A 15,127-nucleotide genomic window follows, 5' to 3' on the forward strand; every position below is an offset into this window, starting at 1 on the left:
CACTCCTAGAAAGCATTGAAATTGGCATTTTTATTTTTCAATCTCTATGGGAAAGGAGGCAATTGTACCTCATTTGATGCCTTTGATGTAGTTTTTGTTGCGGATTCATCTCTATGCTCCTCTTGAACTTCGTGTGATGGCTGAATATCGGTGTTTTAATCAGAAGAATATTTTTGTGCCACTTCAGTAGTATTGCTTGATTTTTCCTTCAAATCTTTTGTCGTGATGCGTCTACTTCTCAATGTCACTACTTGACATTGTTCTTTTTCTGAACTCCCCACATTGCGAGGAACCTTAGTGGTGCTTGGAAGTGAACCTTCGGTCTGTTCTTCAACTCTCCTGCGATTTGCCCCATTTGGATCTTAAGATTGTGAATCGATGTTGCTTGGTTTCTTCATTATTTTGTATATATTCCTTGAACAAATTTTTCAAACGAGAGGTGGTTAGTGGTCGAGATGAGCTTGCTGCTTATTGATGCCCATTTTTTATTTGATGGAACCTTGGTGGTCCATCTCTACGGGTGTTAGGAGGGTTGGCTTGTGGTTTCCGATTTCCTCCCCATGAAAAGTTGGGTGGTTTCGCCAACCGGAATTATATGTGTTTGAAAAAGGGTTGTTTTTTATGAAGTAGATAAATTGCGGGTTATACGGCATTCCTCAAATGAGTGAGGTTCTTCACACAGAACGCATGTTTCCATTAGTCATCTAAGTAATTGCGTTCACTTGCCCATTTCTTGTGCCGGATTTGATCATGGTCATCACCTGTAATAAGTTAGTCATCACATTCACCTGCATTTAAAGCGATGCAATGGCATCATTATGTTGTCTTTCATTGGACCATGAGCCCTATTCATTTTCTTTCCAATCTTCATGATTATTCGAGATTCAATCGAGAATGTTTTTGGCTTCAACATACGTTTTGTCCAACAGTCTGCCTGGTGCAGCGGTGTTTACGGCTATTTGTGATGCTAAATTCAAACCATAATAGAAAATCTCTATCCATAGGAAGTCAGGGAGTCCATTATGCTAGCAATCTCTTACTAACCTCTTGAATCTTGCCCACGCATCACTGAGTGTCTCATTCTCTTTTTGTTGAACGTTTGTAATTTCCCTCCTTCTCTTCACGTTTTCCATTTGTGGGAAGTATTTTTTTCATAAGCTTTTCTACTACTTGTTCCCATGAAGTGATTTCACCAGGTTTAAGTGAGTATGCTCACTTTCTAGCGTTATCACATAATGAAAATGCAAACAATGTGAGCCGAACTTCTTCTGGAGAGATGTTGGGGAATACAAACGTATTGCAAATTTCAATGAAACTCCTCAAATGAGCGTGAGGATCTTCGCCTTGCCTTCCCCCAAATTGACTAGTCGTCTAAATCATTTGAAACATTACAAGCTTCATGTCAAACCTAGTTTCGTCTAAAGCTGGTCACATGATTCCTGTTGAGAAATCATACAAGTTAGGTGACGCATAGTCCTTAATACGCCTATTGTGATCATTTGCCAAAAGAATTGGGTTGGTCAGAGCATTCATATTATTATTGATCACTGCCTATGGCTCTTCTAGATGATCTCGCTCATCCACCATCCTTTGAGCTCTATTCCTCTGTCGTCTTTTTTTATTTGCTCTCTATCTTCTGCGAAAAGTCCTCTCGATCTCCGAGTCAAATACAAGCTTAGGTGTAGATCTTTCGTTCATAAAACATTTGTATCATTTTGGTAGCCAAAGGTACAATACTTCCAAAAATCGAGACATGTGAAAATCAAAATAATAATCGTAGCACACTTAGTTACCACAATCCTCAACAATGGCGCCAAAAACTTGATGTGTTTTTACTATGCGACGAAATGAATGCTAAATGTTGATTTATAACGCACTGTTTTATCTAGTCAAACCCAAGTGTAAGTTTAGCTAGAGTCCTGGTGAGTCCATGGTTGAACTCAGGGATTGCTTTGTCAGTATGCGTTGAAAATTACTATTTCGATCTTGACATGTCTAAATTACTAATTGAGTGATGGGTTGGTTTTATGCTATTCGAAAGCTAAGGTTGATTAAATGACAAATGTGATGGACAATATAATCTATGTGAGACAGTCAGAATAATCATTCAATTTGTTCAAGTATTTAATAAGCATGCATAAAATAAGTTGAACGCATGACTTTATGTTTTTACTTAGTTCATGTTAGCTAAATGCTTCTCAACCCATAAGTGATTTAGTTGCTCATGATGACAATAAAAAAGATGGATAAATGATGAGCTAAATATGCATTCATATTGATAAAAGATGTTTCTCAACGTTACACAATACAAATACAACTAAGATAAATGAAAAATAGAGAAATAAGGTCAAGTCGTAGTATGCAATCTCTTGCTTCCTTCGGCTTTTAATTGACTTCTTCACTTAGATTGTGTTGAAGATGATGCTCTTCTTCTGCTTCCAAGGAAAACCTAAGCTCTCACTTAAGGTTCACGAATGGTTCAAAAGAGAAGTAAGGATTTTGACAAAGTTTCTTCCAATTTCTTGGTTTTTTCTCTCTCCTCCCTTTCTTTTTGCATGGCATTCTTGTGGAGTATTTATAGGCATCAAGGGGCAGTTTTTTTTTTTTTTTTTTTCTCACTAATGATTATGCTGATAAGGTGCATTAAATTCCATACCCTGATGCGCCGCTTGCTGCACGTCGGATGTTCATTTGTTTTGTCATGAAGTTTTCTTATCAACTACCAACTTGTTTTTTTTTATTATTTGACTTCCGCCAGTCGTGTCGCGTCACTTTCCATCAAAAGGATCCACTGAATTAGTTAACTATGCGACCTCCATTTTGGGACCAAGACTTTCCACACAAATGCATAAACAGACTTACTGCACCAAACAAAGCATAATTTATAACTCTTTGTAAGCAAATTGGCTTTATGTATGTGTGATCACACGATGTTATTATCTCTATGAATTTTTCATTAAGTTGTCACATTTTCAACATTTTTTCCTAACTATTTTAGATAAAAGATATGGAATAACTTGTATTTCTACAAGTTATCATGTATCAATATACATTCCATCAACTATATCTTATATAATTATTTCCCTTATTTAATTTGAACATTTCAAATTCTTTCAAAAACAAATGTTACTTGTTTTACCCTTAGTGAGCTAGTAGGGGACCTAATAGACCGACCGATTAGAAGCTTCAATGATTCAAAATTAACTAATTGAACTCTTTAATTATGTTAATCAAATCAACATTCATTAATTGTGGGTCACTCCACTAAAGAACCACAGTTGCACTCTTCGCATTATGGATATATTTCTATATCCACAGATATAAACAATTACCAGTAAGTTGACCCTTCATGAATTACTCGTAATTACAATTGAGTCAAATTACCATTTCACCCCTGTCATTACCTCTTACTCCTTAAATACCATTGATCTCTCTAATGAACAATTTATAGTCCAACTATAAACTAAATCCCTCTTAAGCCAATGAAAGGGTGAGGCCTCATTATTCAAGACTCCGAACCAGCCCTTTAGGGAGAAATTCATCTACTTACCCTAAAATGGAATGAGTGAACTTCATCTTGTGTAGCTATGTTTCCAGTTCCCTATTTGGACAAGTCCCCAAAACGGTAGGCTTTTTGAATCGCTAACTCTGGTCACTCTCACTCATACAAATCAAAGGACTGCCCTCATAGACAAAAGTCCATGACTCATTCTAGATTGAGATTGAAATTATCTATAGTCATCCTATGAAATGTTAATCTCTCAATCAATAGTGTTATAAGGAGAGATTAATCATTTCATGATCCGATCTTATACGAACTCTTTGTATAGGATACCTCCACTCACATGTCTTCACATGAACGATTTGGATCATACAATTTGTAACACTTACAATGCTTATAACTGTTACAAAGTGAGTCGTATCCATATTATCACCAAAATAAAACACCCAACCTTATCCATATACTACAGACTTTTTAGGTTATTACTTGAATATGATCCACCTTTATGTCTGCCACATACTGTTCAAGTTACATACAATAACATTGGATCTTAGCTCATTGGATTAAGTTATGCACAAATAAAATAACTCTTGATTTTATTAATTTAAAAAAAAATTATTCATACAAAATTACAAACTACAAGATCTACAAGATTGAGAAAACTAATCTCAAGAGAAAATAGGTCATTCGTACATAAAACTCTTAAAGTTTTAGGGACTAAATAAACCTATTCAAAAAAACTCAAGGACTAAAAAAGTATTTTGTATTTATTATTTCAATTGTTAATAAAAAAAAATAAAAGAAACAATTGGATTTAATCTTTTTACATTATAACAAAAAGTTTAAAATAATGTATCATTTGTTGGAAGCGTTGACGAGCCCACTCTATGATTCACTCTAAATCTGACAAACTTTGAAGAGAAGAAACTTGTTCTCTTACAAAACTCAAGAACACACGAGAAGAATATTGTTCTCTTGAAACTCAATTTTTTTTTCTATTGATTTGATTGTCTTCCTTCACTTGATTACAAAATAGGGAAATGAACCCTTTATATAGTACTCAAGAGATGTTTCCTAAAAGACACAAAATAAACGAAGTACATACATACATACCATTCACGTACTTAAACAATTATATGTATCTAGAAGTGCATGTATCTAGAAATTAGAAATTCATGTATTTCGAGATGTATCTAGAAATGTATTATCCATTATGTATCTAGCTTAAGTTCTAACATCCCCCTTAAGATAGACTTCCTTGACTCCGAGCTTCTCTTTCATTTTCCAGAATAAGTCTTTCTTTAATGCTTTGGTGAATACATCTGCAACTTGATCTTGTGTCTTCCAATACGTGATGCATAATTCTCCATCTTTGATCAATTCTCGGATGAAATGATACTTGATCTTTATATGTTTACTTCTTCCATGAGGGATTCTTTGAAAGTGAAATAGATGATTTATTGTCACAGAACATAACAATCTCTTTCTCTTGGGGGCTCTTTAATTCATGTAGTACCTTTCTTAACTAAAGTGCTTGACAACTGACTGTAGATAAAGAAATGTATTAAGCTTCTGTTGTTGATAATGCTACACCATCCTGCTTCTTTGATGCCCATGAAACTTCTCCATAACCAATATTAAATACATATCCATAAGTACTTTTGTAATCATCAACATTTCCTCCCCAATCACTATCACTATAGCGAACAAGCACATTATTCATGTTCTTCTTATAGTGGATTCCATGATCAACAGTTTCAAGAATATATCTAAGAACTCTATTTCCAGTTTCCCAATGACTTCTCTTTGGTGATGCCATAAATCTACTCAATAAACTAACTGAGAATATAAGATCAGGTCTAGTTGTAGTTAAATACATTAAGCTCCCAACAAGACTTCTATAGATGGTGGCATCAAAAGCTTTGCTATCATCATGTTTGCTTAGTTTTAAGCCTAGTTCCATAGGAGTTCTGGCCAGATGAGCTTTCTCCATTTTGAACTTTACCAACAAATCTCTTACATACTTTTTTTGAGAAATTACAATCTCACCATCACCTTGCTTAACTTCAATACCATGAAAGTAATGTAGTAAACCCATATCAGTCATCTCAAATTCTTTCTTCATGCTCTCTTTGAAATCTTCAATCATTATGTTCGAATTTTCCGTAAAGATTAAATCATCAACATATAGATAAATGTTCAAGAAATTACCATCTTTTTCTTCTTTCGTGTAGAGAGCATGTTCGTATGGACATCTTTTGGAGCCATCCTTCAAGAAATTTTTTTTTGATACGACGAGCCTTGCCTTGTATTTCTCGACATCTCCATTTTGCTTCAGTTTTGTTCTATAGATCCATTTGACTCCAAGAGTTTTTCTATCTTCTAATACTTTGGCTAACTCTCGTGTCTCATTTCTTCTGATTTCATCAATCTCTTGATCCATTTCATCTTTCCATTTTTAATTTTGAATTACCTCCTCAAAGTACATAGGATCAACATCTGTAAATAAAGCGAAATCAGCATGTTCATCGTCCAACATTCTTCTTGAAGTATTATAGATATCATGAATACTTATTGTCTTCCTTGGAGTAGTTTCGTCATCACTTGTGGAGTGTGAAGATGAAGATGAAGTCATTGGTTGAGTCTCTTCAAGCTTAAGTCTCGAGCATCTTCTTTGCCACCCATGTCAACAAGTAATGGATTATGGTCTTCATTTGTTGCATCCTATTTCCAAAATTCTACTTCATTAAACTTGACATCTCGACTAATAATAACTTTCTTATTCATAGGGTTGTATAATCTATAAGCCTCGGAGTTCCCACTTTACCCAACAAAAATGCACTTTTCTAATTTATCATCTAGCTTACCCCTTTTCTCATCTGAAATATGAGAGTAAGCAATGCACCCAAATACTCTTAGGTGACTAACAGTTGGCTTTTAATCCACCCCATGCTTCTTGAGGAGTAATACGTTGTAAACTTTTAGTTGAAGCTCGATTTAAGAGATAAATTGCACAAGTTATAACATCTCCCTAAAATTGATCTCAAAGTTTCTTGGCCTTCAACATATTTCTGGCAAGCTCCATCATTATTCTGTTTTTCTCTCTGTAACTCCATTTTGTTGAGGAATTCTTCGAACAATCTTCTGATGCTTGATTCCATTTTCCTTCAAGAAATCTACAAAAACAATATATTCTCCTCCATATTTCGAACGCGGTGTTTCAATCTCAGGTTACTTTCATTTTCAACCATTGATTTCAATGTTTTCAAACATTTGAAAGTAGAGCTCTTTTCTTTTAGAAGATAAATCCATGTTTTCCGACTATAATCATCGATAAATGTGAGAAAATAGAAAATACCTCCATGTGTAGTAGTTCTCATAGGTCCACATAGGTCTGTATGGGCAAGCTCTAGAAGCTTTGATGCTTTCCAAGAACCTCTTGTCAGAAATGAATTTTGATGATACTTTCCGAAAATACATGCTTCACAAAGTCTATCTTTTTTAATATTTGGCATTCCTCTCACCATATGTTGTTGACACATGTGAGACAGTGTGAAAACGCAGGTTCCCATATCGACAATTCCAATGCCATGAAGTGTCTTTTACTAAAGTCTCAAAACAAACAAACTTCTCATAGTACATTTTGATTGGAAACATTTTGTTGTGAGTCATGGGAACCATTCTGATCTCGCATATGCTATCTTTAAAGAAAACATCATGTCATTTCATTAGAAGTTTCCCAACACTTAAAAGATTGTGTTTGAGCCCAAAAACTTACTAAACATTAGAAATTCTAGAGGAAATGGATGGTCCAACAGCTTCAAAAACCTCTTCCACCTAATCTCCCTCTAGAAGAGGTTTGTATTGATAAGTTTCTTATGAAGAAGCATAATCAAACCAATTCAATCTGAACTCATGGTATTGAATAGATCCCATTAAGCTATTGATGGAAAGAGTTGGCAAATCTTTGGATTCTTCAATTGCAATAACAATATGCCCATACCTTCTAGTCATGCTTCTAAGGATCTTTTCAACTACTCTTTGATCTTCAGTTGCTTTTTCATTTGATCTCAATTGATTAACAATTAAGAGAACACAGTTGAAAAAATCTTCAATAGTTTCAGCATCTTTCATTCCGATAGTATCAAATTCAGCTCGAAGTGTCTGTAATCGTACCAATTTTACTTTTTCTTCTCCTTTGTACAAATTATGCAATGCATCCCATGCTACTTTAGCAGTGGAGACTCCTGATATCTTTTCAAAAATATTTTTAACTACAACTTGGTAGATAAAATATAATGTCGTTTTATCTTCCTTTCTAGCTTCTCTCAACTCATGGAGTTGTTGTGAAAGATCATTCTCACTTTCAGGCTCCAAATATTCTATTAACAATATCCCAATGATCTTGAGATCCACAAAGAACCTTCATTTGTTGACTCTATCGTCTATAGTTTTTCCCTCAAAACAAGGAAGTTGAGGCTGCAACATATTGTACGATGACATCTTTCAACCTTATGCCCTGACCACTTTGTTGGAAGCATTGATGAGCCCACTCTAAGATTCACTCTAAATCTCATAAACTTTGAAGAAAAGAAACTTGTTCTCTTACAAACCTCAAGAACAAACAAGAGAAGAATATTGCTCTCTTGAAATCAATTTTTTTCCATTGATTTGATTGTCTTCCTTCACTTGATTATAAAGGAGGGAAATGAACCCTTTATATAGTACTCAAGATGTTTCCTAAAAGACACAAAATAAATGACGTACATGTATACATACCATTCATGTATTAGAACAAATATGTATATCTAGAAGTGAATATGTCTAGAAATTAGAAATTCATGTATTTGAAAATGTATCTACAAATGTATTGTCCATTATGTATCTAGCTTAATTTCTAATATCCCTAATGCCTACAGCCTACATCTTCACCAAGTTCCCCTATCACGTCCATGTCCCATGCTCGAGCTTCTTAGAATACATATATATAGATACATACATACATACACACATATATTAAAAAGAGTAAAAGGGAATTAAAAGTTGCTCACACCTTTTTTATGTGTAGATTCGAATAATTGAGGATATATATGTCTCACTAGGTTATAGATTATAGATAAAACAATAAACTACCAAATTAATATCACTTTACTATGCATCAATGAACAAAAAGACCGCAACAAAAATATTTGCTAAAAAAGGGACAATGGGCTACTGAAATACCCTGCGAGATACATAACTACATCAGTGGTACGTACAGTTGAAAAACGATTCTTAGGCAGTTGTAGCCACTTCAGTTTTGCTGTTCTCTTCCTTCAATTTCTTCCAATTTTCAACGCTGTCAATTATTTCCCCAGTTTTTATGAGGTAACGTACTCGTTTTCCATTTTCAAGTGTTTTGTGACCGACCCGACTTGCTACATTCTGTTCTTTCGAGTAAAGCATCACATTGGAGCTGTGGATTGGTGCTTCGATCTGAAATATCAGAAACAAGAATAATCTATGAGGTGAAACCAATCTGTTAAACATGAGACAATGAGAAATAACCAAATATAGAATCCAGATTCAAACTAAAGAATTGGTCACTTTTTGACACAAACCCAAATGCATTTCATTTTGTTTGGAGTGTCTAAAAGTTTGCTGGCTGATGGTAAAGTTTCATTTTGTATAGACAATAGTTGATATTTGAACTTGATAGAAAGTGCAGAAACAAACCTTAATAATCTGTCCTTGTTCTTCCTCCTCTCTGCTCTTTACATGCTTTGTCTTCAGATTTATTTCGTTCACTATCACTTTGCTATTATGTTTAAAAATTTTAGTGATTTCTCCAATTTTTCCCTTATCACGACCAGCTATAACTTTCACTGTGTCTCCAACCTTGACATGCATTTTGTGTAATACTGGAAGGCTGTTTGGCTTACATTCCTTCCGCTCCCATCTTTTAAGCTGCCAACAAGTAAGAAAAGAATGTAAGACGTAAAAATATGGAGAAAACAGCAGAATTGCCAATATTTCCTTCACAATTGTGATCCCATGCCAAAGAAAAATGCAAGAACAGAAACACCATACATATCATTATAAACTTTTACTTTTGTGGCCGAGTTTATTTAGAAGAAAGAAGATTTTGGTGACCACTGTTGGGAAGAGCAATTATAAAACCATTATAAAGCCTACAATTGATCCTTGGGTGGATTTGGAGAAACTTTTCAGATATGATATTTTGAGTGAAACACTCTAGTAATAGTGGAGGTATACTTAAAGAATCTTGGGGTTGCTTTTAACTATGAAAAAAATGTTTTCTAATGGTGAAGAAACTTTCTATATCAGAGGTCTATGTTTGGCTACAATTTAGAAGCACTATCAAAGAAGCATTGGATAGTGCTTCACGAAATTGCTACAATTGCATTGAAAATCTTCTAAATTAGCCTGTTGAAGGAAAATTGCTTATATTTGCATTCAACGATGGTTATTGAAAGCGACTTCCAAAACAATGCGATCACAATACATTATCATATCACAAGGTAGCAGCAGGTATATCATTTTTCTCAGCAAGTCAACCATCCAACTTATTCCTGTTTCACGTCTCCATTTATTTCCCCCCGCATATAGTCATGATAGAACATACTTTATCTTCCATTAAATTCAAATGAGCTGGAAAAGGACGAAATCATGAAAAGGCAAGAACACTAACCCTCATTACTATGAGACATGGCTTCTCTTTTGACGTTACCTGCAAGTAAAACAAGAGATACTAAGATACAAACTATCCTGAAAATTACTTCAACAAAAATATAATGCAAAATAATCTCGAATAAAAACAACTGATGCAATTTGTTAGCTTGAAACCTATAGCAAGTATAGGATGGGAAGTAGTTCATAATTTCAAAGGTTATGGGGAACAATGTGGTTTGAGTTAAATTTGACGAAATTTTTATAGTTGATCTATTCTTGCACATGGGTTGCCTGCAACACCATCCAAATATTTCTCTGAAATGCTCTGGAAATGTAGTTTCATTTGAATAGGGCTACTTACAGATAGTATATAAAACAATATCACAATGCTAAATAACCGATAGACAATAATAAAAAAAAAAGAAAATAAAATAATTTGGATCCCATTTGGTAACCATTTTATTTTTTATTTTTGTTTCGGAAAATTAAGTCTATGGACACTATTTCTACCTCCAAATTTCTTCGTTTCTTATCTACTTTTCGCTCATGGTTTAAAAAACCAAGTCAAAATTTGAGAACTATAAAAAAGTAGCTTTCAAATAATTGTTTATTTTTAAATTTGGCTAACAATTCAACCATTGTAGTTGAGAAAAATGTAAGTCATAGTAAGAAATGGGGGTTTGATTTTCAAAAAGAAAAAAATCATATAATTACCAAAGGAGGATGAGAACTAAATAAAATGGTTGTTGCCAGATGACAATGTGAAGATCTAATTTACACAAGAAATCAAATCATCATCATCATCACTGCCCCTCCCTATCCCCTAACAATGTACCTTAGAAAGAAAAGCCCGATGTCTCAATGTTGGGGAAAATTGAAGGATACTACTCAGAGTGCAAGTTGAAAGAATGATTTAAAGAGCAAAAATGAAATTAAATCCCAGGCAAAATTATTGACAAAGCTAAGAAAATCATCATCTGTTGGCTAAATTTCACTCTACAGTTCACCCAACCAGGGAAGCAGCTCTATATTTTGAATCATAATTTCTCACAAGAATCAAATCGAGAGGCAAAAAGAAGGGAAAACAGGGTAAAATGAAGCATAACGAAGAAAGCAATTAGAAACGAAGGGGAGAGTAGAAAATCGTACGGGAGCAGCGTAAATTGTGGGCGGTGGAAGGCGTTGGCCGAGGAAGGAATTGGAAGAGAGGGAAAGAGCGGTCATAGAGCTCTGAAGCGCAGCCATGGCTGCCATTTTTGCTGGTGCAGGCTTGTCTCTGAGAAGTATTGGGGAGCTCCACAAATGGATAAGCAATTGCAGACTGCAAAATAGCGAACGCGGATAGAAAGAGATGCAGCTCTCGTCTAAACGACGACGTATCCCGAATCTTTGAGGACGTATTCCCGAATCTTAGGGATGTATTTTGAGCTTAAATAATTCAAGGGATAGGCCCATTCATGAATGATAAATTATTGTAAAATTAATTTAATTTATCAATTATTCTAAAATTACTTTAATTTTAATTCAACTCTATTTCAAATTTATTATTAATCTAAAATTTACAAATAGAATATAGTTTTGTTTAATTATGGAGTTTATAATTTCCAATTTTTCAATAACGGGTAGTTTGTTTTTTGAAAATCTAAATAACTAGAATCTATAGATGCCAGATGTAGGCATTTTTAGATATATCTTATATATGAGAATATTTGAATAACTATATTTATTTTATAAAATTTGTAGTTTTTGGAGAATGACTTAAATTTACATAATGTTTCAATAATGATCTTTTGATTATGATAGCATTATTGTTTTAGTCACTTTATTATTTCCTGTTGTGGTTACTAGTTACTGTGATTGCTACTTCTATCTTTTCTATTATTTCTTCCCCTATATTCTTTTGCCACGTGTACTATTTTTTTCTCAATATATACCTATCTCGCGCTTCTGTACTATTTTGTACAGAGCTTTATCAATAATAATCTCTCTTGGATTTTATACCATTCATACATGGTATCAGAGCACATGCTCTATCTTTTTTCTCGTTAATGGCAACAAGCTCTAGCACCCCAAGGGATAATGAAACTGAAAACCCTAATCTCACTATCCCTTCTTCTAATTCAGTTGTCACTTCGATTATACCTCAGAGAAATGTCTCAAACTCACATAATCCTCCTCTTACTCCACCGGTCTTCGTCCTCGTGGATCAACTCAAAGTACTCTTTATCAGAGTCATCAACCCATACCTACGTTTCCACCTATACAACCCACTCTTTTGTCTTTTAAACATCATCCTAGCTTCCAATACCCACCTCCTCCACCTGCTTCTTCGATGTATCAATCGCACTTCCTTCATCATGCGACTGCTCCTCAGGTTTCCATTCCTCCCCAGCTTTAATTCATACCTCAGCCGCAACCTACATTTTCCACAAATATGACACAATCTCTTACCATCAAACTTTCTTATACAAATTATTTACTCTAGAAGAACCAACTTAATTTAATCATGGGACACGACCTTGAATCTTTTATTGATGGGAGCTTCCCACCCCTCCTCAATTTATTGACCCACAACAAGCACAACCTAACCTTTACTTCCTTGCTTGGCAACGCTACAATTGTACCATTATGAGTTGGTTTTATACATCGTGTAATGAAGACAAGATGGCAAAAATTGTAGGCTATAATAATTCTTGGGACATATGGGAAGCTCTTCGCACAATGTAAGAGTCTTCCTTTACTGCCAGAATCATGGGTTTGTGCTCGCAGTTGCAAAAGATAAAAAAAAGATGGGTTGTTTGATTTTTAGTATCTTGGTTAGATTAAGGATATTGCAGACAAATATTCAGTGACTGGAGAACCGTTGTCTTATCCTGATTGTAAAGAAAAGAAAGACGGCAGAGGAAGAAGACGAATTTTGGTAAATGAAGAGACTCACTGCGATGCAATATTTGTTATCGCATTGCTCATATTGATTTATGTATAAAATGCCATTTGGCACAAAATGACAGGGAATGATAACAACCAAGAGAGAGAAAGGTAAAAAAACTTAATAACCAAAACAGTGAATATTGAAAGCTGAAGAAAATCGAAAGAATGCAAGAATTGAATATTTATTTTATCATCCCCCCACAAGCGAACGAGGAGCTGCCGCGATTGTAAGCTTGGTCTTAAGACTGAGAAAGTGAGGACTTGGTAAGGCCTTGGTCATGATGCTGCAAGTTGGTCTTCGGAGGGAACAAACAGGACTGAAAGTTGCTTGAAGACCACCTTTTCTCTGAGAAAGTGAAAATCAATCTCAAGTTGTTTTGTTCGATTATGTAAAACAGGATTGGCGGCCATGTAGGTGGCGCTAAGATTGTCGCAGAGTAACAGGGGGGTTGAGTTTTGGCCAATGCCAATTTCAGTCAGAATGGATTGGATCCAGAGTACCTCGACAGCAGCATTGGAGAGACAACGATACTTTGATTCGACACTAGGATACGGGAGACCACTTTTTGCTTAGAGAAGCACCATGAGATGAGGCTGGAACCTAAGAAAACACAAATCCCATTTGTACTTCGTCTGTCATTCGGGCAGCTGGCCCAATCCGCATCAGTGTAGCAGGTTAAGGTTAACACAGAGGATTTGGTCAAAAGGATACTATGATTGGCAGTGCCTTTGAGGTAGCGAAGAAGCCTTTTTGTTGCTTGAAGATGTGAAGAAGTTGGGGCGTGCATGAACTGACAGAGTTTATAAACACTGAAGCTAATGTCGGGTCTGGTTAGAGTACAGTATTGGAGGGCTCCTACTAAGCTTCTGTATTCAGAGGAGTTGTCCAGTGGCAGTCCATCAGTGAGAGACAAAATGGTACCAACGGCCATAGGAGAATGAATGGCCTTGCAATCGGAGAGATTTACGTGATCTAGCAGGCTGTGAATGTACTTGGACTGAGATAAGTGTAAAAAGTTGAATGAGCAGACTACTTGAATGCCAAGAAAAAAAGATAGATCACCAAGATCCTTGAGTGCAAAATGAGTGTGTATACAACTGATAAATTGTTGAATAGTTGAAGAATTATTTCCAGTTACAATGATATCATCAACATAAATGAGAAAGATGATTAGGGTGTGAGGACTGCAGAAGTTGAACATGGACGTATCGGATTTTGCATTTGAGAAACCCTACTGTAGCAGACAGGTGTTGAGCTTTGAGAACCACACACAGGGGCTTTGTTTGAGACCATATAAGGCTTTATGGAGGAGCAGGACATGATTCGGATGTTGATTGCTTATAAAACTCGGTGGTTGCTTGATGTACACTACCTCAGATAGGCACAGTTAAGAAAGGCATTATGCACGTCAAGCTGTCGGATGGCCCAATTGTTGGATAATGCAATGGATAGGACAATTCGGATGGTTGTAGGCTTTACAACTTGACTAAAAGTTTCAAAGTAATCAACACCGTAGTCTTAGCTAAAGCCTTGAGCGACCAAACGGGCCTTAAAACGAGTAATCTCACCTGATGGATTCTGTTTAAGTCTAAATACCTATTTATTGCCAATTACCTTATGATCCTGGGGAAGAGGTTTAAAGGACCATGTGTTGTTTCGTATGAGTGCCTCGTATTCCTCAAGCATAGCTTGTTTCCATTTGGGATGAAGGAGTGCTTCCTTGTACGACTGTGGTTCTGTTTTGTCCAAGTCAATGACAACAGATAGCCAAGCTTTTGGTTTGAAGATGCCCATTTTAGAGGTGTGATTATAGGATGGGTATTGGTGTTGAAAAGGAGGAGCTGTGGTCGGTCAGGAATATTGGAAATGGTTAAGTGTGGTGAAGGGGAGTGATTTGAGGAGGCAGGGGTGATTGTTGGTGAATGAGAGGGAATAAGGGTATTTGGTGAGTGTGTGGAAGGATCAGGTTGCTGAAGATCAGGGACATTAAATTGGCCGGTTGGTGTATGTTGGGGGAGGGA

General features: G+C 35.6%; 1 protein-coding gene across 1 annotated transcript; it reads right to left on the minus strand.

The window, feature by feature from the left end:
* Positions 1 to 8,534: 8,534 nt before the first annotated feature.
* Positions 8,535 to 11,569, minus strand: LOC120089934 (50S ribosomal protein L24, chloroplastic). The gene is made up of 4 exons (XM_039047380.1): positions 11,324 to 11,569; positions 10,194 to 10,232; positions 9,218 to 9,448; positions 8,535 to 8,977 (listed from the first exon to the last, which is right to left on the minus strand). Exons 1-4 carry the CDS (start codon positions 11,426 to 11,428, stop codon positions 8,777 to 8,779), a joined length of 576 nt encoding a protein of 191 aa, XP_038903308.1. The 5' UTR covers positions 11,429 to 11,569; the 3' UTR covers positions 8,535 to 8,776.
* Positions 11,570 to 15,127: the final 3,558 nt, after the last annotated feature.

This window comes from Benincasa hispida, chromosome 11 (genome assembly GCF_009727055.1).
Source record: "Benincasa hispida cultivar B227 chromosome 11, ASM972705v1, whole genome shotgun sequence".
NCBI lineage: Eukaryota > Viridiplantae > Streptophyta > Magnoliopsida > Cucurbitales > Cucurbitaceae > Benincasa > Benincasa hispida.